This window comes from Rhizopus microsporus (assembly GCF_002708625.1).
Source record: "Rhizopus microsporus ATCC 52813 unplaced genomic scaffold scaffold_14, whole genome shotgun sequence".
NCBI lineage: Eukaryota > Fungi > Mucoromycota > Mucoromycetes > Mucorales > Rhizopodaceae > Rhizopus > Rhizopus microsporus.
In genome coordinates, this window is record NW_019671929.1 from 256,314 (window position 1) to 278,451 (window position 22,138).

General features: G+C 36.9%; 11 protein-coding genes across 11 annotated transcripts; 6 read left to right on the forward strand and 5 right to left on the reverse strand.

Annotated features, from left to right (window-relative positions):
• Positions 1-233: 233 nt before the first annotated feature.
• On the reverse strand, positions 234-1,161 carry RHIMIDRAFT_239729 (phosphatases II; the record flags this gene model as incomplete). The annotated part of the gene is made up of 5 exons (XM_023609227.1): positions 234-338; positions 385-488; positions 540-808; positions 857-906; positions 970-1,161. The coding sequence occupies 5 exons, from the start codon at positions 1,159-1,161 to the stop codon at positions 234-236; spliced, it is 720 nt and encodes a 239-aa protein (XP_023463963.1).
• A 79-nt stretch (positions 1,162-1,240) lies between these two features.
• RHIMIDRAFT_239730 (chromo-domain-containing protein) lies at positions 1,241-2,198 on the forward strand (the record flags this gene model as incomplete). Its single annotated transcript, XM_023609228.1, has 4 exons — positions 1,241-1,303; positions 1,375-1,451; positions 1,502-2,038; positions 2,093-2,198. 4 exons carry the CDS (start codon positions 1,241-1,243, stop codon positions 2,196-2,198), a joined length of 783 nt encoding a protein of 260 aa, XP_023463964.1.
• Positions 2,199-2,371: 173 nt separating this feature from the next.
• On the reverse strand, positions 2,372-5,915 carry RHIMIDRAFT_239731 (uncharacterized protein; the record flags this gene model as incomplete). The annotated part of the gene is made up of 3 exons (XM_023609229.1): positions 2,372-5,308; positions 5,366-5,638; positions 5,700-5,915. 3 exons carry the CDS (start codon positions 5,913-5,915, stop codon positions 2,372-2,374), a joined length of 3,426 nt encoding a protein of 1,141 aa, XP_023463965.1.
• A 2,994-nt stretch (positions 5,916-8,909) lies between these two features.
• Positions 8,910-10,593, forward strand: RHIMIDRAFT_260241 (uncharacterized protein). The gene has a single exon (XM_023611451.1). The coding sequence runs from the start codon at positions 8,945-8,947 to the stop codon at positions 10,547-10,549; it is 1,605 nt and encodes a 534-aa protein (XP_023463966.1). The 5' UTR covers positions 8,910-8,944; the 3' UTR covers positions 10,550-10,593.
• Positions 10,594-11,220: 627 nt separating this feature from the next.
• Positions 11,221-12,094, forward strand: RHIMIDRAFT_285591 (HPP-domain-containing protein; the record flags this gene model as incomplete). Its single annotated transcript, XM_023613294.1, has 3 exons — positions 11,221-11,427; positions 11,485-11,937; positions 12,083-12,094. The coding sequence occupies 3 exons, from the start codon at positions 11,221-11,223 to the stop codon at positions 12,092-12,094; spliced, it is 672 nt and encodes a 223-aa protein (XP_023463967.1).
• A 135-nt stretch (positions 12,095-12,229) lies between these two features.
• On the reverse strand, positions 12,230-13,152 carry RHIMIDRAFT_239734 (UPF0047-domain-containing protein; the record flags this gene model as incomplete). Its single annotated transcript, XM_023609230.1, has 5 exons — positions 12,230-12,305; positions 12,372-12,457; positions 12,508-12,644; positions 12,699-12,779; positions 13,140-13,152. 5 exons carry the CDS (start codon positions 13,150-13,152, stop codon positions 12,230-12,232), a joined length of 393 nt encoding a protein of 130 aa, XP_023463968.1.
• Positions 13,153-13,174: 22 nt separating this feature from the next.
• RHIMIDRAFT_245375 (uncharacterized protein) lies at positions 13,175-14,913 on the forward strand (the record flags this gene model as incomplete). The annotated part of the gene is made up of 7 exons (XM_023610191.1): positions 13,175-13,400; positions 13,455-13,599; positions 13,651-13,715; positions 13,765-13,997; positions 14,054-14,434; positions 14,485-14,688; positions 14,740-14,913. 7 exons carry the CDS (start codon positions 13,175-13,177, stop codon positions 14,911-14,913), a joined length of 1,428 nt encoding a protein of 475 aa, XP_023463969.1.
• A 73-nt stretch (positions 14,914-14,986) lies between these two features.
• RHIMIDRAFT_245376 (P-loop containing nucleoside triphosphate hydrolase protein) lies at positions 14,987-16,165 on the reverse strand (the record flags this gene model as incomplete). The annotated part of the gene is made up of 5 exons (XM_023610192.1): positions 14,987-15,263; positions 15,313-15,422; positions 15,483-15,676; positions 15,732-15,813; positions 15,866-16,165. The coding sequence occupies 5 exons, from the start codon at positions 16,163-16,165 to the stop codon at positions 14,987-14,989; spliced, it is 963 nt and encodes a 320-aa protein (XP_023463970.1).
• An 80-nt stretch (positions 16,166-16,245) lies between these two features.
• RHIMIDRAFT_228968 (tRNA modification GTPase TrmE) lies at positions 16,246-18,064 on the forward strand (the record flags this gene model as incomplete). Its single annotated transcript, XM_023607633.1, has 8 exons — positions 16,246-16,416; positions 16,456-16,706; positions 16,759-16,864; positions 16,916-17,036; positions 17,082-17,391; positions 17,443-17,703; positions 17,752-17,846; positions 17,905-18,064. The coding sequence occupies 8 exons, from the start codon at positions 16,246-16,248 to the stop codon at positions 18,039-18,041; spliced, it is 1,452 nt and encodes a 483-aa protein (XP_023463971.1). The 3' UTR covers positions 18,042-18,064.
• Positions 18,065-18,596: 532 nt separating this feature from the next.
• On the forward strand, positions 18,597-19,724 carry RHIMIDRAFT_260313 (uncharacterized protein). The gene has a single exon (XM_023611452.1). It carries the CDS (start codon positions 18,666-18,668, stop codon positions 19,560-19,562), a length of 897 nt encoding a protein of 298 aa, XP_023463972.1. The 5' UTR covers positions 18,597-18,665; the 3' UTR covers positions 19,563-19,724.
• A 726-nt stretch (positions 19,725-20,450) lies between these two features.
• RHIMIDRAFT_260314 (uncharacterized protein) lies at positions 20,451-22,022 on the reverse strand. Its single transcript, XM_023611453.1, has 7 exons — positions 21,965-22,022; positions 21,846-21,915; positions 21,740-21,791; positions 21,602-21,687; positions 21,295-21,546; positions 21,008-21,222; positions 20,451-20,935 (listed from the first exon to the last, which is right to left on the reverse strand). Exons 1-7 carry the CDS (start codon positions 21,986-21,988, stop codon positions 20,867-20,869), a joined length of 768 nt encoding a protein of 255 aa, XP_023463973.1. The 5' UTR covers positions 21,989-22,022; the 3' UTR covers positions 20,451-20,866.
• Positions 22,023-22,138: the final 116 nt, after the last annotated feature.

The following is a 22,138-nucleotide window of genomic DNA, read 5'->3' on the forward strand; positions in this document are numbered from 1 at the left end:
TTTCCTTTAACAATGAAGAAATGACTGTCTTTTTGGACATTGTTGCGTTCAAATGATTCAGTCGCCCTGACTCGGGGGCACTTTATATTCTACAGTTGACACTAAACTATGTGTAATGACTGTATCACATTAAAACTATGTACAACCCACATTTTGACATCCCTTAATACTAATATAAATATCATTTATTCTTGTCTTCTTTATCATATAAATTAAGCTAGCTTTTAGTATTATCAGAGAGGGAATGGTTTACGAATGAACTGATTGGATTCAAGCTTTGATAGCAAGTTTTTATAAAATAATCTAATCTCTTCACTCACGTATAAATCCTTGTCCACCTATGTATGTTTAATCATAAATATAAAGAATATAGTATAAATATACCTGAGGTCTCTTTTTATTCAATACTTTTTGTGCTTCAAAGGGATCTAATTGATAAGTAGCTAATAAATAACACAAGGCAATGGCTGCACTTCTTCCTCTTCCAGCTATTATTTTGTATAAGTCTGAGAAGAGCTACTACATTTAATCGATCCTACCTTTACAATGTAGATAAATAGATGACTGTTCGTCATTTCGTATAACGTCATGTATCTGTTGAATACCCTTTTCAATCGTCTCTAAAGAAGGAATACAGAAATCAGGGGTCTCCAATCGTACTTGCTTGATCATACACTGTTCATAGATTCGATCATATCCAGGAAACTCTTCACACAAATTGATAACTGCCTTGACATTTTCATGTTTATGTAGACTCTTTATGAGTGATGGCGTAGGCAAGGCGCCCAAGATGATCACGTTATCAATCCTAGCAATGTTTTAATAATACTATTTTTATTATGACTATAGTATTTACCTATTATACCATTTCCATCCTGTCAAAAAACCAAACATATTCACTGCCAACTATAGATAAATATTAACACAGAAAGACATCAAAAAACAAAAGGGGAGAACAAAAGAAAATACTTTATTGTAATAGAGTGAAATAATAAACCTTGTCCAAGTCCAGAAACTTGCTCCTTTGCTGGGTACTTTCTTAAAAGTTGCGTCTGTTAAGGAATCTCTCTTTCTTCCTTCTTCTAACAAACGTGCTTCTTCTTTAAGTACTTTACTAATCCCTAAAGAAGAACCTTGTTCCTCTGGATGTTCTATCTGCATTATAAAAAAAGGAAGAAAAAGAAGAAAAAAAAAAAGAGTAGAAAAAAGAAAAAACATTCTCTCTCTTTTTTAAATAAATATGTCTTCTGAAGAATATGAAGTAGAAAAGATATTAGATCATAAAGTGATAAAGAGAGGAAAGGTAAGCATACATTCTATGTTGCTATTATATATTCCTTAATCAACTCTCTCTCTTTTTACATCTATATAAAGAAAGTGACATTTAAATACTTGATCAAATGGCTAAATTACGACGAAAGCGACAACACTTGGGAAAGAGAAGCAAACATGTAGTATATGAAAAAGTTACTTTGCATGTAAACTTATTTTATACGTGTAGATTTGCTACAGATTTGATTGTTCAATATTGGAATACCGTTCCTGATCATAATCCTGACAAAAAACTTCATCAAAGTCTCACAGGTCAATCAAGCACAGAAAATCACAAAGTAGCTTCAGTGCCAGTGAATGTGCCGAGAGTCATTGCTGAGGAATCTACTGATGATGAAGAAAACGGGTTGGAAACAAGAGAACAGTCAATGATAAGGGTTAGAGAGGGCACAACAGAAGGGTTGGATGATGATGTTGCACCAAAGACAAAGAGAATTAGATTGCTTGTCAACAATAATAACGTAGATACTTCTAGCTTTTATAACGTTGAAGTCGATAGTAGTACTAGTACATCTACAAGCTTATACAGCGTTGGAGCCGGTAGTAGTAGTATCATGGAAGGAGAGGATGATGATAAAAGTGACGATGATATTATATTCAATGAAACCTTTGCCGTAGATATAGATGATTGGCAAAAGGCAGCAAAAAAAGTAGAATACATTGGCAGAGAAGTAGAAGGCAGCCCAATGTTTTGTATAGTGAAATGGTAAAGGAATGTCATATGTTTAATGATGATGAAAAATTCATTGTTTTTATTTAGGCAAAATGGTGTTCGATCTATGCATCCTTTACAAGTTGTTAGAGAGAGGTGTCCACAGCTACTTATCGATGCATTCGTCGACATCATTGACAATAAAAAGAAATAATTAAAAGCATTTTACATTTTATCTCTTATACAAAGTTAAAATATGAAGTTCTTTTTTTTATTATTATTCACAAACGTCTAAGAAGAAAAATGATGTAGATAAATATGAATTATATAAAGTATATAAAAGCATGCTGTATGTATAAATAAGAGAGAAAGAGAGAGAGAGAGCGTTTATGCCATACGATGACCAGATTCTGTGGTAGCTACCGTAAAGATAGTAGGATGCATACGTAAACCATGGATTTCAGGGTTAAAGTTGATAGGATTGAGTCTCTGTCTGACTTTCATACGTAAACAGGCATAAGCAATAATGATAAAGCCAAAACCAACTGGAATCAACCACCAGAGAGGCAACAGATGATATTCTGTACCAAAAGGAATATTGAAAGGTGGACAGTAGACAATGAGGGTTGCTAAAGAAGCACCACCAAGGATACCAGCAAAGGTCCATTTGTTTGAGAACATGTAACGACCAATAGGCATAGAGAAACGTGTCTTACAGGCAAACATATTGAACATTTGCATAACCATTACACTCCAGTAGGTAATAGATTGAGCCTGTCCAAGAGCGCGGTGTTGAGCTTCAGCATTCAAGAGTTTACCAGTAGCAGTGAGATAATCACGAGCATAGATGGGTCCATTGGCAAAGTAGTTGGTAGGAGAGGATGCTCCACGCTGCATGATCACTGCATCATAAGGTGTAATACCATTATACCAAAGAACGACAAAGTAAGCTGTCAAACAACCAATGGCTTCAATGATACCGATTTCAAGATAAGCCCATGATAAAAGGGGGAGATCGACCAAGACTTCGTCATCGGTTTTTTCAAACTTTTCTTTCCAGTAAGCAGTTGTGGTTAACTCATGAAGCTTGTTGTACATGCGACGGAACACATTAGGACGTACTTCTTCGCCTGACTCATCATACTGAACATAACGTTCTCTGCGATGAAGATAACGACGGTAACGATCAATAGAATCAGGCGTAACTGGCTTACGAGGAGGTAGTTTCATAAGGCCTTCCTTTGTTTCAGGAACATCCCAAGCAAAAGTAAGAGCAGCAAACAATTCAAAGCCAAGATCAATCACCAAGATAAGAATAGCAGACAGAGGAAGAGGTAATGGTACAATAATGTAAAGCAAATTTGGAATGACCTCAGGCATAGAGTGGGTGATGGTGTACATGATGGATTTCTTGAGGTTGGTGAAAATAAGTCGACCTTCTTCAATACCATGAATGATAGAAGCAAAGTTATCGTCAAGAAGAATCATGGCAGCTGCATCCTTGGAGACATCTGAGCCAGAAATATTCATTGCAATACCAAGATCAGCCTTTTTCAATGCAGGAGCGTCATTCACACCATCACCAGTAACACCAACGATATGTCGTAAGGCCTGTGCATGTTTGACAATCTCCAGTTTATGCTTGGGAGAAGTACGAGCAAAGATGACTTCGTCCTTGGAAAAGATATTGTCCCAGTCATCATCAGTCAAACCATCAATCATGTCACCGTGAATGACAATGCTGTTGTACTCGTCTTCAGAGACCTCTTCCACAGAACGTCCCGTACGCTTAGCAACCATTTCCTTTGTCTCGCCTACCATCAAATTAATCTTGCGACCAATAGCTTCTGCCGTTAAAGGATGATCACCAGTTACCATCATGACTCTGATACCAGCAGCACGACATTTACCAATAGCTTCACGTACACCGTGTTTAGGAGGATCCTCAAGTGAGGCTAAACCGACAAAGGTCATACCAGACATGGGATAATTCTTTTGGTTCTTGTCAAATACATAATCAGCAGGGTATTCTTGACCATCAAGCAAGACCTGAGCAAATGCCAAGACACGGTGACCCTGACCAGCCATATAAGAATAGGTTTCCTGGAAGGCATTGTGGTGTTCTTGAGTGAGTGGAATAGAGCCAGATTCGGTCAGGATAGAGTCACAAAGTTTCAACACACGTTCTGGGGCGCCCTTGACATAAAGAGTCAGATCACCATTATCATGCTTCATTCTGTGGATAGTCATGGCCCACTTGTTGTCAGAGTTGAAAGGTATCTCAAAAACCTTGGGATATTGATCAGGTAAAGTATCAAAGAGATCACCAAATTGCTCACCAGCAAAGCGGACAAGACCAGTTTCTGTAGCATCACCAAGGATCTGTCTTTGGGAGACTGGAACATCGACTCGATCAAATTTGGCACGTGAGTTGAGAGTTGAAATATTCAAGATCTCGCGGACACCAGGTATCTGAATGGCCTTTTCTGACATTGTTTGTTTATCCATAACATTTCTCAAATTGAGGCAAGACCAGATATAGGTGACGGTCATTTGATTACGGGTCAAGGTACCTGTTTTGTCTGTAGCCAAAAGAGTGATAGCACCCAAGGTTTCTACACCTTGTAAATCCTTGACGAGTACATTACGGGCAGCCATACGTTTGGCAGAGATTGTCAGCAAAATGGTCACGGTGGCAGGTAAACCTTCTGGGACCCAAGCGACAAAGACGGAAATAGCAAAGTTCAAAGTCAAGGAAACGTTGTTATTGTTGACTGGGAAACCGATACCAAAGAATATAGCAGCGGTAATCAAGGCGATGGAAGCAATAATCTTGACAAAAGTAGCGATTTCTTTGGAGAGAGGAGAATCTTCTTTAGTTTCACCTGCTGTCAAACCAGCAATTTGACCGAGCACCGTATTGTCACCTGTTCTGACGACTATACCATAACCTTCACCAGATACAGCCAAGGTACCATTGAATATAATATTTTCAGCTTCAAAGACATTCTTTTGAGTGTTATTTGGACCACGTTCCTGGGGATCAGATTCACCTGTGAGCGGAGAATTGTCAACTTTGAGATCGGAGGCTTGGTAGAGAAAAAGATCGGCAGGCACTTTATCGCCCATTCGAACCATGACAACATCACCAATAACAAGGTTAACGGCATCAATCTGTTGTACTTTACCATCACGAATGACCATGCATTTGGCAGGAACCATGTTGAGGAAGGAATCAAGTAAGGCCTGTGATTTTTGTTCTTGATAGAATTCAATAAAAGCGTTAAGTAAGGCTACACCAATCAGAATGGCACCGAGATATGTCTAAAAAAGGAAAATTAATAAAAGTACATAAAAGTCAAAAAGAGATATACACGTTACGTTAGCAAAGTTTTCTTGGAAATTGATGGCTAATAAAATATAATCGAGAATACCAGCCAAAATCAAGAGCAGATTGAATAATTTGAGTACACAGTCAATATACTTGAGGATAGGATGTCTCTTCTTGGGAGGAGAAAGCTGATTAAGACCTGTTTCAGCCAAGACGTTGGCGGCTTGTTGAGTGGTTAAACCCTTTGATTCTGAAGCCTTTTTAGTATTTATGTGCGTATTATATTTGGCTGCACATTCCTCTGCAGAGAGTAAATGCTCAGTCTAGAACAAATAAAAAAAAGATTAGGCCACATATATAAATAAAAAGAATAAATGTACTTACGATGTCAACATTCTTTTTATCGGCTTTACGCTTCTTTTCGGGGCGTTTAGGAGCGCTAATAGATGGCCTACGTGAACCTGTAGTATCAATTGTTTGAATCGTTTTTGTCCTTTCTGGGCGGTAGACTTTGGCAAATTTGATTTTGGTTTCGTCTATAACCTTGGTATCCTCTACCGTGATCACAGTAGTTCTTTCTTCCACTTTTTCAGGATCCATTTGATTAATGCAAAATAAAAAAGCAAAAGAGGAAAGGAAGTGAAAAAAAAAAAGAGAGAGGAAAAAACTTAAAGGAACAAGCTTATTTATATACGTAGATCTTTGGCTCTTTTTTTTTCATTTCCTTTTTAGAAAGCATCCAAAAAGGCGTGTGTACATTGCAGTGTGCCAAGCTGCACATTCAGAGACAGAGGAGACCAAAATAAAAAGATTACCACCATATTTGTCTGTGAGCCCTTTTTGCGATTCCTTACTAGGTTTTTTATCTGACAAACGGTTGGTGATACAACAACGAATACTTTGATCTGGTCCTTTCTTTCTCCCTCTTTTGCCTCTATCTTTGTTCAAGCATATTAAATATGCGCCGATGTATGCTATTTTCTATTCTATATATCTCACAAGGTCTGATATATCAATCATAATAACCAAACCAACAGAGAAATAAACTCATTGTTCCTTATATTCAATCTGACATTTTTTTACACTTCAAAGCAAGTAACGTTACACATAAATTTCCTTTCTTGAAGATCAAGCCAATAGCTTTTAAGCCTCATAATAACTCTATGTTACGCCAATCAAAGGAGTGAGCGATTTTCTTTTACACCTCTCTCTCTTTCCCTGTTTCCAGATTAGACTTGTTTTGCTTTACTGCTAAATCAGCCTTCATCTAAAGTGGCCTTATTACATCTTTGATCGCAGTTTCAATCCTTACTTCACGCTATAGGACTTTAGGATACTCCATACCATGAATGAAACGTGTAGTTTTTATTTTCTCTCATGCTTAGTCCTTTTTTGATGGTGAAACACTTCCTTAATGAGCCTTACTTTAAATGACACAGAGATCAACATGATACACTTTCATTTTTGTTTCAAGCAAAAATAGTATAATACCTGTTTTATAGGTCACAGCATCATGTGAACTAAACATGTTCAATGCACAGATTCATTCACATACACTGACGTAAAAAAGAATGGTATTGTTGACAACGGCGATAGAAGCATAAATGGCAATCACTCAGATTATTTACTTTCATCAGCTTTCTTTATTACCCCTACTGTCGTCCTTTACTGATGCTCCCCTTTGAATGATCTTCACATAATTGACAAGTACGCGTGCTTAACGTTTTTGAGCCTTCCCTTTCTTTATCATTGGCTTGTCTCGCTGGGCTACTGGATCTGATTTAGGAATAAATGGTGACAATAGTACTTTTATTAACCTCAGTCTCCTTCTATAACTCTGGTCCAAAATTGTACATTTGCACAAATAAAAAATGTTCAGTTTTCAAAAGGTCAGTCTTTCTATTTTTTACTAGCTGATACTTTTGACTATTAGACATGACGTGTATCCGTTTATGCATCATGTGAGGAAATCGAATGAGCATATCAACAAGAATAAACAGATAATACAACACCTTGTGTTTGTTTGTTTTTCTAAACTGAGTAAAACTTTGATTCTTATCGGCTTATCAGCGGCCGCTTGTTCAGTTAACATTTAAACAAGTTGCTAAAGAAAGCGACAAAGGATAAAGATAATAAATGGACGGCTTATATAGAGTGTTTTCCCTAACGGTGTAATATTTTTCTACTACTTTCTCGTTAAAAGTTGTAAACTGCACGCTGAGGGCTGTTTTTAGCGAAATCGAAACAGTCTTGTCTAGAATAATGAATATAAACAGCTCTTTGCGTCTCATAAAGAAGTCAATCTCAGAATAGTATCGCTACTAAGCCTTGTGATAAATTTTGATATGCGCAGCTGTCTTACCATTTTACCCTACTTTTTTTTTAGTTTAAGTCAGATAGAGAGAGAAGATTTGTGAATGCACTGTTGTTATTTCCACCTGATATTGTTTATAAATTGAATATTTGCTACCCTTAATATGACATTTTATTAAGTGATTGAATGGCTGTAACACTTGGAAATAGCACTTTTAAAAACAAGTATGGCCTAAATCTCTGTAGATTGTTTTCGTTTGTATTGATCTTTGGCCTTATGTTGCTTGACTTGACTTCAAGTCGTACAAGACATCCCATAAGACCAGATTGACAGCAAGACACTGCAAAGTAGGTGTCTGGTTTCTGATATAAAATTAGAAGGTCGTGATGATGCTTAGACATATATTTGAGTGCATTACCTTGTAAGGCTTCAATCCGAGAAGTTAATGGTAATTTTGTTGAAGTGAGCATGAACGTTTTCGATTTTGAGATGGAGAGAAAGTTTGGTTAAAATTTGATGTACTGATAGTTGGGCGATCTCGGTCAAGATTACACACATGGACTGAGAGAGCACAAAGTCTCTCAAAGACAGCAAGGATAAGTAACAAAAGAGAATAATCCATAACCCATTCCGTCAAATCTCGCAGGGCTGTTCTGTAATATTCCATTGGAGTCATTATCAAATCAATATTCCAATAGATCATCAAAAAGATTGTCAATTTTTTTTTTTCCATCCGTCAAACTTGGAAGTAGTTCTCTTCGGTTTTGCATTCATCCATAATCTCTATAGGTTGATAGATTAAATCGAGTTGCATGTTCCCTCTCTATAATTACTGCTCAAGAGATTGACGATGTGCAACAAGCACAATTTCATCCGTTCCATATCTTCGTAGTTCATTTTTGATTGACATACAAAACTTGATTCATATTTTTATGGTGGTTTCACATGTTTTACTCTTATGAAGAAGAGTGACAAGTAAAAAGTGATATGAAAGAAAAGCTGTCTTTATTTTTGGGAAGGACGAAACATTAGTAACCCCGACTGTAGACCAAGTTACAAACTTGATTCGACCATTTTATTATGCGCAAAGCATACAGGCTCTTGGCCTAAACTGAAGTGAAGATACGTATAATAGAGACCCTACGAAAAAAAAAAAAAAATACTGATATAAGATTACTCTTATATCAACTAATGAACTTACGTCATTGACCAAAGTTCATGCATCGGCCCACCTTTCTAGAAAAACCAATCATTTATTTTTCTGAAATAGGTATTTTTTTATTTTTATTTTTTTTTTTTTCTCTTCTCTGATATAATGTATAGAAGAAATCCTACACGAACCTGGAGTATTGATGACATCTTACAGTTGCAGTCTTTGCTTGCATATGAACAAGATAAACGCGCAAAACATATCGAAGAGTGTCAAAGCTCATCAAATGTGGTGCACCTTCACCCTATTTATCGTTCAGCAAGTCCAGCAGAAATAGCTGCTGCTGCTAGAGGCGAAAAGCAACGATTAGAGCAAGCACTTTATAATCTTAGGTTACTTAAAGAAGAGTATCGACGCCATAGAACTCGTCAGATTCAAGCTTACCTAGACGAATACCGAAGACAGGCTCTGATTCGTGCTGTATTGCAAGAAGAAGAAGAGCGCTACTACCGTCAGTGCATTGCCGCAGCCTTAGAGCAGCAACGTGTGAATGAAGCATGGAATAGGTATGTTCAAATGAATACACAGCAACAAGAAATAGAGCGACAACTGGACGAAGCATACCGAACCGGGTACTCTGAGTACCGCGCACAGCAGCTGGCCGAGTTGCTTAAACATCTGTTTGAGCAACAATACCAAGAAAAAGACAAAGAGTACAAACTAGTGGAAGAAGATGATGATGAAAAATCAAATAATGACGAAGCTATGGCTGAAGTATGGAAATTCTTGTCTGATCAAAAGCAGGACTCTGAAACACCCCGTTCTGCATTCCTCACATCAGAACATAGCGCCCTAGAAGAAAACCAATTAACTCCTGAGACATCCCTTTCTCATGAAGCAAGCGAAGAAGAAGAAGGATATGAGGATGAAGTAGAAGAAGACAAGACACTCGAGGATGTGGCACCAGACACAAGTCATACCCAAAGAGCTCTTCCGCCTCTTGCCGATCATGTGGTTACCCTAAAAGACCTTGTTAACCAATTAGCTTCACAACCGGTTCTAGTCGGTGAGCAGTACAACCCAGCTCCAGGAAAAACATTTTACTGTGATGAACCCAAGCCTTCGGGTATTTGGGAAAAGGGCCAACCCAAGAAAACAGAGAAGCCCAAGGTAGAAATCCCCGAGGTTAAGAAGAAACCTTATTTACCAGAGCATGTCTTTACTGAGGCAGAGCCAACGCCTACAAGTGAACGAATGAGTGTATCTCCAGTAGATGAAGAAGAAGAAGAAGAAAGGAAGAATCAGAGATTTGTAGATGAAATAGCAGCAGAGCAACAAAAAGAGACAAAGTCTAAAGATCCACAAAAGTCAAAGACTGTACAGCTATTAAATGAAATTTCTAAAAGCCTCGAAAGCGAAACCAGTGATATTGTCAGTCGTTGGCAGCATGTACTAAACCAACCATTAACGTTTAGCAAACAGAAAGAAGGCACACTGTTATTGACAGCTACTACAGATGCGAATCGGGCTTATCTAGGATCAGAAGATGAGTTGATGAGAGCTATGTTAAAGTTGGATACAATCGAAAGCAACGGTGACGAATCCATTAGAAGCTATCGTCGTGAACTTGTACAGAAATGTCAAAGCATGTTGGATCAATTGGATTCACATAAACAAGCTGAATTGCAAAAGGCGCTTTCTGCAAGTAAAAATCAAGACAAGAAGAAGAGAAGAAAGAGACGTCATCACCGTCCACAGAAAAAGTGTTGAAATAGTAATAAAGCATTTTCAAAACCAATAACAATTACACTTTAGTTGGCTATCAATCCTTTCTCTAATATTAAAAAGACAATGAATTCTGCCTTTTTGAGAGATACATAAAATAAATGCAGCCAATACTTATGAATAACACGTAACTGAAAAAGTTGTAGGATATTCATTATAAATAGTCTGATCTCAACTTCCTCTTTTCCTTTCTTTTTTGGACCAAAAAGTAAGACCAGCTATTCCCCAGCTAGCCCTAAGATATGATATTATTTACTCTTGTATGAAACTGATATGTAGTATTATAGATCATAAAATCGAAACAGTACCGGTGCTAGCTGGGGGTAGCTTGGTTCTTACCAAACTTTGGTCCCATCCGCTCTCTTTCTTGTTCTCTTTTCTTGTCTCTTGCTTGCTCCTTTTTTCTCTTATAAACTCTCTTCTTTATAATGTAAGTATTTAATATCAATGTAGTAACTGATGTACTAATCATTCCTTTTTACATCTCATTCTTTTGCTTCTGATGGGCTCTCCTTTAATATTATTTGTTGTCTGAAATTATCAGTGTGCGAGTAATTTCTCAATAAAGTGTACAGTGACTACTATGCTCGGAGTATATATTATATCTTTTGAGTTTATTTGTTTGTTTTTTTTTTTTTTTTTTCTTCACTGGCAGAATGTCAAGATTATCAAGACTACCTTATTTTCTGTCATACTTTCTAGGCTATAGAAAACCAGATCATAAGCAAAAGATATTACCACTATGGAAAATTTGCTTTTGGTCGTTTTTGGCTGCTTGGGTGGGCATTGCTGTATTAGAGATTATATTTGTCTATGCCCCTTCATTTCAAGCACATCATACGCCAATGATTATTGCATCATTTGTAAATAAAATAAATGAATACTCGAAATATGATCTATAACATTCTATTATATGTTAGGGTGCTAGTGCTGTATTGATTTATGGTGCAATTGATGCTCCTTTAGCTCAGCCTCGAAATGTCATAGGTGGGCAGATAATCGGATCAATCGTAGGAGTTGTCATTACACAATTATTCCTTGGTATTAAGCATAATTGGCCCTCCGAGGAACAAAGAATAGCCGTACAATGGGTAGCTGGTGCTACTGCAATGGCTACTTCCTTAGTTATCATGCAATTGACCAAAACGGTTCATCCTCCTGCAGGTGCAACTGCACTCATCGCTGTTACGACGACGAATGTGATCGATATTAAATGGTTTTATATTGGTGTTGTTACTTTATCCGCTGTCATACAAGTGACCATTGGCTGCTTGATTAATAATATAGAAAGAAAATACCCCTCCTATTGGTGGAAGCCTAATCGATTACCTCTGCAGGTTGATCCTTCTACATTAGGCACTGTCATGCCCTCGGTAACTACTCTGACGGATCATGAAAAAGAAGAAGAAGTTGTTGCAAGTAACCTGACAGCAGCAGAAGAAGGAATACTTGAACAAAGAAAGCCGCAAAAGGACTCTGAAGACGACGAGAGCATCAGTGTTGTGCAAGGCATGATAGCCACCAGACTAAATGTAAAACATGCAGCTTCCATGTTGAAATCCCATTCAAAACAAGCATTATCACTTGAAGAGCAGAGAGCTCTCAATTCTTTACTAGACAAAATAACTAATCATTCATCCTAACCCCCCTTTCATCTATATTTCTTTATTTCTTTTCTCCTTGCAATGTAACAACAACCCTGCGTGATCCACCATGCTCACGATGCTCACAAAGATAAATACTAACAATATATTAATTCACTAATCCTTTGGCCTCGATCAAACAAAAAAAAAAAAAAAAAACTTACCCTTGCCAAGTTCCAAGGTTTAAGCGACCATTGGTGATTGGAACATTAAGAGAAACGCCTACAATTCCTGATTTCAAGTGACCAGGCTAATAAACAAAGAATTAGATTAGACAAATCATTTAGTTCACTTCCATACCATATCATCAGGGCCTTCTGCTGTGTGAATATAGGGAAATGATTCCGGCACGATCTTATTTAAACCCATTTCCATATCCTTTTGTACATCAGGGTCAGCGTTTTCATTGATCATTAATGAAGCAGAAGTATGTTGCACTACGCGTATTATTTATAACTTGTTTTTTTATTATTATTATTATTCACTCTTACAGAATACGTTGGCCATTCCGACCTTGAATGATCTTAATTCAGGAATCTGGTTCACAATTTCATTATGGACAAGGTGACAGCCTATACACAAGTTAGTTTTTGCGTGTATTGTTTATTTATACAACACCTCTTCTACGAGGATTCAATCGAATTTCTCTTTGAAACCAGCTCATGTCGGTAAGAAATAATAAAAATATAAAAAAAGGAATAGCTTTTTAAATGGACTCTACGCGGTAATTGAAATTAGAGTATAGAGCAGATGAGACCCTGTTTACGCAGAATTGACATCATCCTAAAGGACTCTATCTCTTTCTAACATGTATCAAAGACGTCGTATGCATGTCAAATTTAATTCCATGTTGTTTAAACCACGTGATTGATATCAATCCTTTCTTCTTGTCCCACAATGATGTTTTTCCATAAAGTCCGTAAATTGTGTACCTTTTTCAAACATTGATTCCCCTCTTAATAAATTTATGCGTCGATATTCACAGCCTGTTACAGTTTCAGCAGCTACTGCTCTTCACTACCGACAATTTAAAAACTCTTCGAGTGTTTCTTCAAACATTGGATCTATACCAGATCCTATTGATTTATTAAAAATCAAGGCTGATCTAGAAGCAATTTTACCCATTTCCGAGAGACGCATTCATAACTTACAAAAGGACCTTGTTCACTTAAAAAAGAATGTCAAGATAAAATGTAAACACTTGTGTTTTTAATATCAAAAAAAGATTATATAATACATCTTTGTAGCTGAACCAGAAAAGAAGCCACCAAGAGAAGATGACAACGGTAAAGAAGAATACAAAAACTTGTTGATGACAAGATTAAACAATTTAAAAGATGAACCCATCATCTATAATAACTCACATAATAAACAGCAACTAGAAAGACAACTGTAAGTTTTTTCTTATCATTTTATTTATAATATGTTAACTCCTTTAACAAGAGCTCTAGAAACATTGAGAAAGAAGCGACGAAGAGATGAATCGATTCAGGGCAGTTTTAATAAAAGTATGTGTCCTATGAGCGAAAGGATAATATTCCTAATCTTTTTCTGTAGAACCAACACAAACGATTAAACTGAAAAGAGCAGACGAAACTAGTCCACCAACTGCTAAAAAGTCTCACAATATGAAAAGAAAAAAGGCATCACAGATAAATGATAAAGAGGATGAATTAGACTTTGTAAGAGTGAAACCTAAGGATCAAATTCCTATCTTGACATTTTGGACTGCCATTGATCCACATTTTCGACCATTGGAGGAAGCAGATAGAGAACTTTTACTAGAAAAGGTTTTTTTTGAATATATGCTTACGAACAACCTTCACTAACACCTGTTTATAAGCAGCCAGATGATGAAACGGCATATATCATACCACCCCTAGGAAGACACTATACTGAAGTTTGGTCTGAAGATGACTCAATAAGTATACCTGGACTAAATCTATCTCCTTCGACAAGCTGTAGTTCAAGGCAAGGTTCATATGATAATATAAAATACAGCAATCAGATAACAGAAGAACATCTCTTGAAAGAAGACATCAGCTGTGGAGCACTGACAGAACGTTTACTAAGCAGCCTAATCCCGGATAAAGAGAGTAATGAGACAGACGAGGATAATGATGAAGACGATGATGGCTACCTGCACCAAGGACAATTGGATGCAAACGACTTTGAGGATAGATTGATGACAGAGCTGCGATATGTTGGATTATTCGCAGATGACGACGTAAGATTGCATTCAATACGCTTCTTAACGCTAAAAAGGGGTCTTTTTAGGTGGACTGGAACGCAAAAGAAGATGATGAGATCTGTGCAGAGCTAAGGGCAGTAGCAAAAGAGCTAAAAGAACAACATGCAATAAATGAATCCAGAAAGAAGAAACTCCTTCGCGTTGTTGACAATCAACTTCAATATGAGCAGTACAGACATGTCTTGGACACACTGGATGCTCAAGTTGAACAGTGTTATCTGAAAAGATTTGTAAATCTACTCAAGTGTCAAAAGTTGTGGCGCTAATGTTACTTTTTATAGAGAACGCAAAAGTCAAAGAAACGAAAGAATGCGCCAATCAATGGAAAATCAAGCTTATCAGATCATGCCATTTATGTAATGAATAAAAGAAAGGCGTGGATAGAGGCGCTAGAGAATATCTTCAAGGACAAGAACGTGGTTATGCCCACAGAATCAATTTATGGAGAGCCCTAGTAATTCTCGTTAAACTGTATAAAATATATATCGTCATCATAAAGTCCAAGTAGCTTTTATTTACATATTTTTATTAGCGTTTGTCACTTTTCTTTTTTGTTTGTTTTTCAAGCTTCTTTTCTTCAATAGCTTCATAAAATTCCCTAGGCTTAAGATGGTTCATCAAGAATAAAATCTCTTTTCTAAACTGATTTATGCCTGCAGATGTTTTAGAGCTGACAACTACAACACTCTTGACAGCATTACGCATTTGCTTTATATCGTCTTCCACAACCATAATTCGTCTTGCAAGGTCTGGTAAAACGACAAGGTCACACTTTGTCAAGACAATCTGGAATTTCACACGTTTACTACAATGAGATGAATAAAGAGTCGTTACACGAGCCTCGGTTACTATACCTGTTTAGCATGTTGAGGAACTCTTTGTCGGCGACTTTTAAACCATGTCTAGCATCAATGACAACAAACACGCGCTTAAGAGTCTTTCTAGTAGAAATATATGTTTCCATCTACACAGGATCAGTTTCAGGGCTAACAGTGTGTGTGTGTGTGCTATGCCTTGTCCTTACCAGATCCCTCCATTTTACTCGATCTTCCTCATTTGCAAAAGCAAAGCCATAACCTGGCATATCAACCATGTGAAATAATTTACCAACATTAAAGAAATTCAACTGTTGTGTAAGTCCTGGCTTATCTGATGTACGCACAATAGTTGTTTCTGCCAAACTGTTTAATAAACTCGATTTGCCGACATTTGACCTTCCTTTTTTAATATGTAAGCTTTCTTCTTTGTTTGATATACATTGATACAAACTTACCAACAAAGGCTATTTCATCAAGAGACTCTGGAGGAATAGATGAAGGAACTTTTGCTCCAGCAAAAAACGATAATAGAGGAAGCTACGTATATATTAATTAGACACATCTACATGCATATCCTTTTATATTTTACCGAGTATTTTGTTTCAGGCACAACATCACCCTTTTCCTGCTTTTTCCTTTCTTTTTGTTTATAAACTGCAGCATAACGCTTTGTTCTTAACAAAGCTCCAAATCCCAAGTTTTCAAGCTTCTCATACAGTCTAGGTGATGGTTGAAGCTGCTTAAACTTTTGACGATTAGAAAGCTGCTTTGTACTCTCAGTCGTCGCTTTGGTTAGTGATCTGAACTGACAGAGTGAAGAAGTGGTTGTTTTTGGCTTTAAAAGAGTTGATCTTGACACGAGAGACGCTAATCTATAATAACTTTGCATTTGATCTATGTAAAGAAAAAGAGAAAAAGGGTGACCGGGTATTGCATTTCTTTTTTTCTTTCTTTCTTGTACTTTTCGACATGCACAGATTTTCTTCATTTCTATTTAAAAGATTACACCATGTTTGTAGTGTAACTACACTTTGCAGACCAGAGACAATATATGCACTATCCACTTCACCAGGGAAAGCTGGTGTTGCTGTCATTCGAGTATCTGGGAAAAGCGCCAAAAAAGTAAAAAGTGCAAGATATGTATAATAGACAACGCTTACAAGCTTTCCTATGAATAAGGTTATAGAAAAAATGACAACAAGCCCAGTTGAACCTAGAATGGCCAATTTTAGACGCATAAGGCACCCAAAGACAGGTCAAGTTCTCGATCGTGGCTTGATCTTGTGGTTTCCTGGGCCTCGCAGCTTCACAGGAGAAGACTCGGTCGAATTGCAAATTCACGGAGGAAACGCTGTTGTCAAAAGCGTCTTGGAGGCATTACGCGAAATAGAGGACTTTAGGATGGCAGAGCAAGGTGAATTTGCAAGGAGGTAGGGTAGATCAGTCATGTGTCGTTTTTGCGCCCTAGTTGACATAAAATAGAGCCTTTGATAACAACAAGCTGGATCTCACTGAATTAGAAGGGTTGGCAGACCTCTTGAACGCCGAAACAGAATTACAAAGAAAACTTGCCTTACAACAAGCTGAGGTAGGATGAAAAGTGATTGCATAGGCGTAGATCATTCACTTTATCTAAAAGGGCGGACTTAGAGTACCTTATGAAAAGTGGAGACAAGAAATAATTCACTGTATGGCCAAGACAGAGGCGGTGATAGATTTTGGAGAAGATGAAAATATAGAAGAAGGCGTTATGGATGAAGGTAAACAGGGAAACATGGTTCGAATGTATAGCTGAACGTTATTAGTTATTAGAGATGTTAGACAATTATATACATCGATTTCCAAACATTTAGATGATAGCCACATTGGTGAAATTGTTCGCAGCGGTATCCATGTGGCGATCATGGGTCCACCGAATGCAGGAAAGAGCACTCTTTTGAATAGACTTACCAAACGAGAAGCGGCCATTGTTTCAAATATACCAGGCACAACAAGAGATATTGTCGAAGTTAAACTTGATCTAGCGGGGTTTCCTGTTGTTCTATGCGATACAGCAGGTTTAAGAGAGTCATCTGATGTTATAGAAATGGAAGGAATTAAAAGGGCAAAAGCTAGGTAATAAAGAAGGCATTCATCACTGCATAATAAATAACAGTGTATTACTAGAATCGACATTTCAGATATAAAGATTTGTATGCTATCAGCGGAACAAGGAGAATCGATTGATCCTATGGTTGAGCAATTAATTGATGATAACACTTATGTTATATTGAATAAAGAAGATGCAGTTTCTCAGCAAGAGCTCGTTGATCTGTCAGATAGAATTAGGGCTAAAGTGAAATCAAAAAATATATGGACAATGAGCTGCAAGACGGGCCTGGGCGTTGATAGGTTTTTGGCAGAATTACTAAACGTACTCAAATCCAGGTATTAAAAGCTAAAGATCATAATGAGCCACATCTCATATCTTTGTAGATTTGACTCGGCTTTAGATAACCCTGTATTGATTACACAAGCACGGCATAGAGAACACCTTGAAGAGTGTGTTCGTTCTCTAAAAGCTTTCTTAGGTAAGCTATAGTAAGCTAGAATATATAAAATGACGCTAATCATAATCAATTGTTAAAGATATGCCTACAGAAGAGCTCGTTCTATCAGCTGAAGAACTAAGGCTAGCAGCAAATGCATTAGGCCGAGTTACAGGGCGTATAGATGTAGAAAAAGTACTGGATGTTTTATTTGGGCAGTTTTGTATTGGAAAATAAAAAAAAAAAGGTTTGAATTACGGTACTTCTTTGGGGGGCTTTTCCCACTACATATTCTTGATATGAATGACGTTGGTCATCATTGCAAGTAACAATCAATACATGTCAAGAAGAGAGGGGGAAATGGCCTTTCATTTTTTTTAAAAAAAAAAAATACATACTCACTATGTATGCTTTGAGGGTGTTGCAAGATCACGGAACTTCCAGTAACGCGCTTCACAGAAAGAACGTAGTCGAGTTTCTAGAACTTCTTTAAGCTCACGGTGTGCCACATTGCTGAGTGTTCAGAAATTTCCTTTGTTTGTGGATGGTATTTGGAGATAGAGGCTTAGCTTTTTCACAGCAAAAACGCTATGATGTTATACTATCTTCAATTTTATAATACAATCTATACATAAAGTCTGACAGTAAAGTTGTACTCCTACTTCATTTTAAACCTTCGGTGAATATATACCATTTCTGGTATAAATGTGGCGTTTATTGACTGAGCGTGAATTTTTTCGGGGATATTATACCATATTTGTTCACTTAAAGGAACATAGTGTAACAAACGCCAAGGCAATGGTTATCATATAAATAGACAGATCAAAAATTGTTTCCTTTCCTTTATTCATTTTATCAAATATGTCATCTAACAATAATACCAGTCCAATGTTGGCCGATCAAGAAAAAGACTATCTACTCTATGCGATGTTCCACTATATGCCTTCTCGTCCACTTGCCTGTGTTGGAATAGCTGTCTTTGTTGTATTGTTTCTCTACTTGGTATACAGTATACGACGGCGCCCAGGTACTCCTAAGTTCATGATAAGGGTTCCCCTATTGGCCATCTTTGAACTTGTTGCTTTTGCTTTACGGTTGCAAGTAATTAACAATCCAGAGACAGGGACATTTACTGCCATGTCAATCTTTTTACTCATCCCATCCAATCTTTTGTCACTGGCCAACTACAGCTGTTTGGTTCACATCATCAAATTAGCCAACTTGCAAAGTGAAAAGTTCTATTACCGACCTGGTATAATATCGAAAATCTTTACTACAAGCACACTTATCGCTGCCATCTTACAAGCTACTGGTGGTGGATTAATCTTTAACGCTTCATCAAGAAACGCTGCTCTCGTACTATTGTTCCTAGGCCTTGCATTTCAACTCATCATTCTCATATGCTATGCTTTTACATTGAACCATGTTCACTCCAATCCAAAGTTTGACTATCATGTATTAGGGCAATACAACCCCAAGCGAAAGGCAATACTCGTGCTTTACATTACTACATCAGCATTGATCGTTAGAAATGTGTATCGTATTGCTCAATATGGTTTTATTGCTGTTGGACAACAAATTTCGGATGAATGGGCATTTTATGTATTTGATCCACTAATGACAGCCATCTGCTTTGTGGTATTTGGCCTTATTCCAAACTTCTTCCCAAATGAACAATCTAGAGCTGATCATACGGAAGATATAGAAGTGAGTGCACAATCATCTTCCTACCCTTCCTCTTATAAACCAAATGCATAAAACTTACTTTAATCAAGAATGCATAGATGTTGGTGTATAGTATAGATATGCTTATTTAAATAATAAAATATTAAGAAGCTTGACTCTCTTTTGTAAACGAAAAAAAAAAAACTTGTAACAATTGTCAAGTAACCAAGTTTATAAACTGATTGTCAAAACAACTTCTCTCGTACACATTTTATGTTAAATAAGTCTTTCTTTTTGGATATGTGTTTTTTTTTTTTTTTTTTTTTTTTGTGAGTGGATAAGAAAAAAGGAATTCAGGTACAAATAATTGTTCTACTCACCTTAGAATCACATAATAGCCACTCTAACATGTAATATCCTTTATTCGTTTATGCATACCTTTTCTCTTTTACATTTCTCTTTTTCTGTCCTCATTTGTCAGTAGCACCAAGGCAAAAAGCAACTTAATTTAATTCGAGGAGTTGACTGAAACAAAGGAAGGGCACCCATAACAGTTGAAATGAACTTTGTCATAAAGGAAAAGTTAGCAATTAAGTAAAAACAAAAGAGGCTTGCATAAACAATGCTTTCAACAAGTTGAGCTTGCTTGCATTCAGGCCTTTGGTCTGCATTGCGCAAAGATTAGAAAATACACGAGAATGTAAACTTTACTAGGACTTCTTCGCTTTACAAAAAGTGATGTATGACCTGACCATCAGGGGTTGCTGTTTAAACTACCTTCTAACACCAATAGGAAGATGACGCAGTCCTAAATCAAAACGTGTAGCCACACTTGAAGTACTACATCTTTCAAATTTGTTTGCCCTGTTCTCGTATTACCTTTTTGTGTTCATTAACAAAACTCTATTTGATGCAACAACATTCTACGGCTTCACTACTGAACAAGGTAAAAACCAAATCATTCACTCGAAGCCTCAGTAGCACGAAGAGGACTTTTTTCAATGCTTCAATGTAAACGAAAGTTGTGGCCGATGTAGCTATTGAAAGCTCAACAGCTTCACGATAACCCAAGATGGGGTCATGACGATTGTTGCACATACCATCCACAATAATAATGCCACCAAAAAAAAGGAAGAAGCACCTATCTAGTTCCAAAAGCTTTTCAAACCTCACAGTAGGTGCAAGCTTGAAGGATGTAAAGAAGATCCTCTTAGCTGTCTTCCCAGCAACATGGCCAAGATAGACAGAGACTTCAAACGCGACAAGTGATACGGAAAGACTGTACTTTTTGTTCCGCATTTTACAGAGCGTCATATGTTTTCACAAAATTTAATAGAGAATCATTAACAGCATATGTTTTTATTACAGTAAAGAAAAAAAAGCGAATACCCAAAAGATTATTGTGCAGCAGGCTTTTCAGCAGTAGCAGAAGTCGATTCAGGATGATTACTCTTTAACTTTTCACCCTATGAACATGGTATACCAATTTTAGATAAAGCGGGCCCTAAGTGTTTCATGCTCACTCAACTTTTTCTTACCTGAATCTTCTTGGCTTCATAATGAACGGCAGCAATTTGAGCTAATGTTTGATTGGCAAGTTCGTGAACCTTTTGGCCTGTAGGTGTCTGAAGAGCAGCTTGGGCTCGGTGTTGAGCAGTTTGAGCTGCATTTTGTGCCTTTTCACTGATCTTGTATTTTTGGTCAATGTTCATGACGTTGTCCCAGATACGATACTTTTCATCGAATTGTTTGACTAAAAACATAGTTAAGGTTAGGTAACATATACATCATCATTATTTTGTAAGAGAAATAAAAATAAAAATACCATTTGTTTGTAAGGTGTTCAAGAAACCAGTCAAACGCGAAGAGAGGTTATACTTGTTGTCGTATTCAAGTCCTTTGGCAACGACGTGATCTTGAAGCATGTAACCATTTGCTAAGATTTCAGCAGCAATACGTGATTTAGGCTTTGTTTCTTGTGTTTCATCATGTTCAGTTGTATCAACAGCCTTTTCGTTTTCAGAAGCAGGAATATCAAAGTAAGGAGAAGCGACGATATGACTATCATCGATTAAGGCTAATAAGATATATATGTTAATTTATCTTTTTAGCATATAGCTTGATTGCATTACCATTGCTCAAGAGAGTGGCAGTTTTAGCAGCAGATTCACGTTCAAAGTGAATCAAGGCAATCTGATGCTTATCGTCATCTTGATCACTATATAAACATGTTTAAATATATGCAAAATATATGTGCGATTTAAACATACATCTTTAATTCAAACTCTTTAATTTTACCACAGAATAAAAAGAACTCCTTGACTAAATATCAAAAATGAATAACCTTTCGTCATCAAGTGAATATCATATGCTTACCTGTCTGTTCAGTAGATTGAAGTGAGATGTTCTTGACAATAACATAGTTTGGAGAAGGTGTTTCAGGAATCTTAAAAAGAAATGAATAACGCGTGATGATGCATTTCTTTACTACTTACAGCAATAGACCACTTGTTTGACATTTTTATATTTTAATAAAAGAAAAAGAAAAAAAGAATTAAAAAAAAAAAGTGAAGAGATTTTAATTCATTTTTTAAACATGTGAAATGCAGCTGTCTGTGCTTATAATCGTATCCTTTGTATCACGAGAGTAAAGTAACTTGGTATATGAC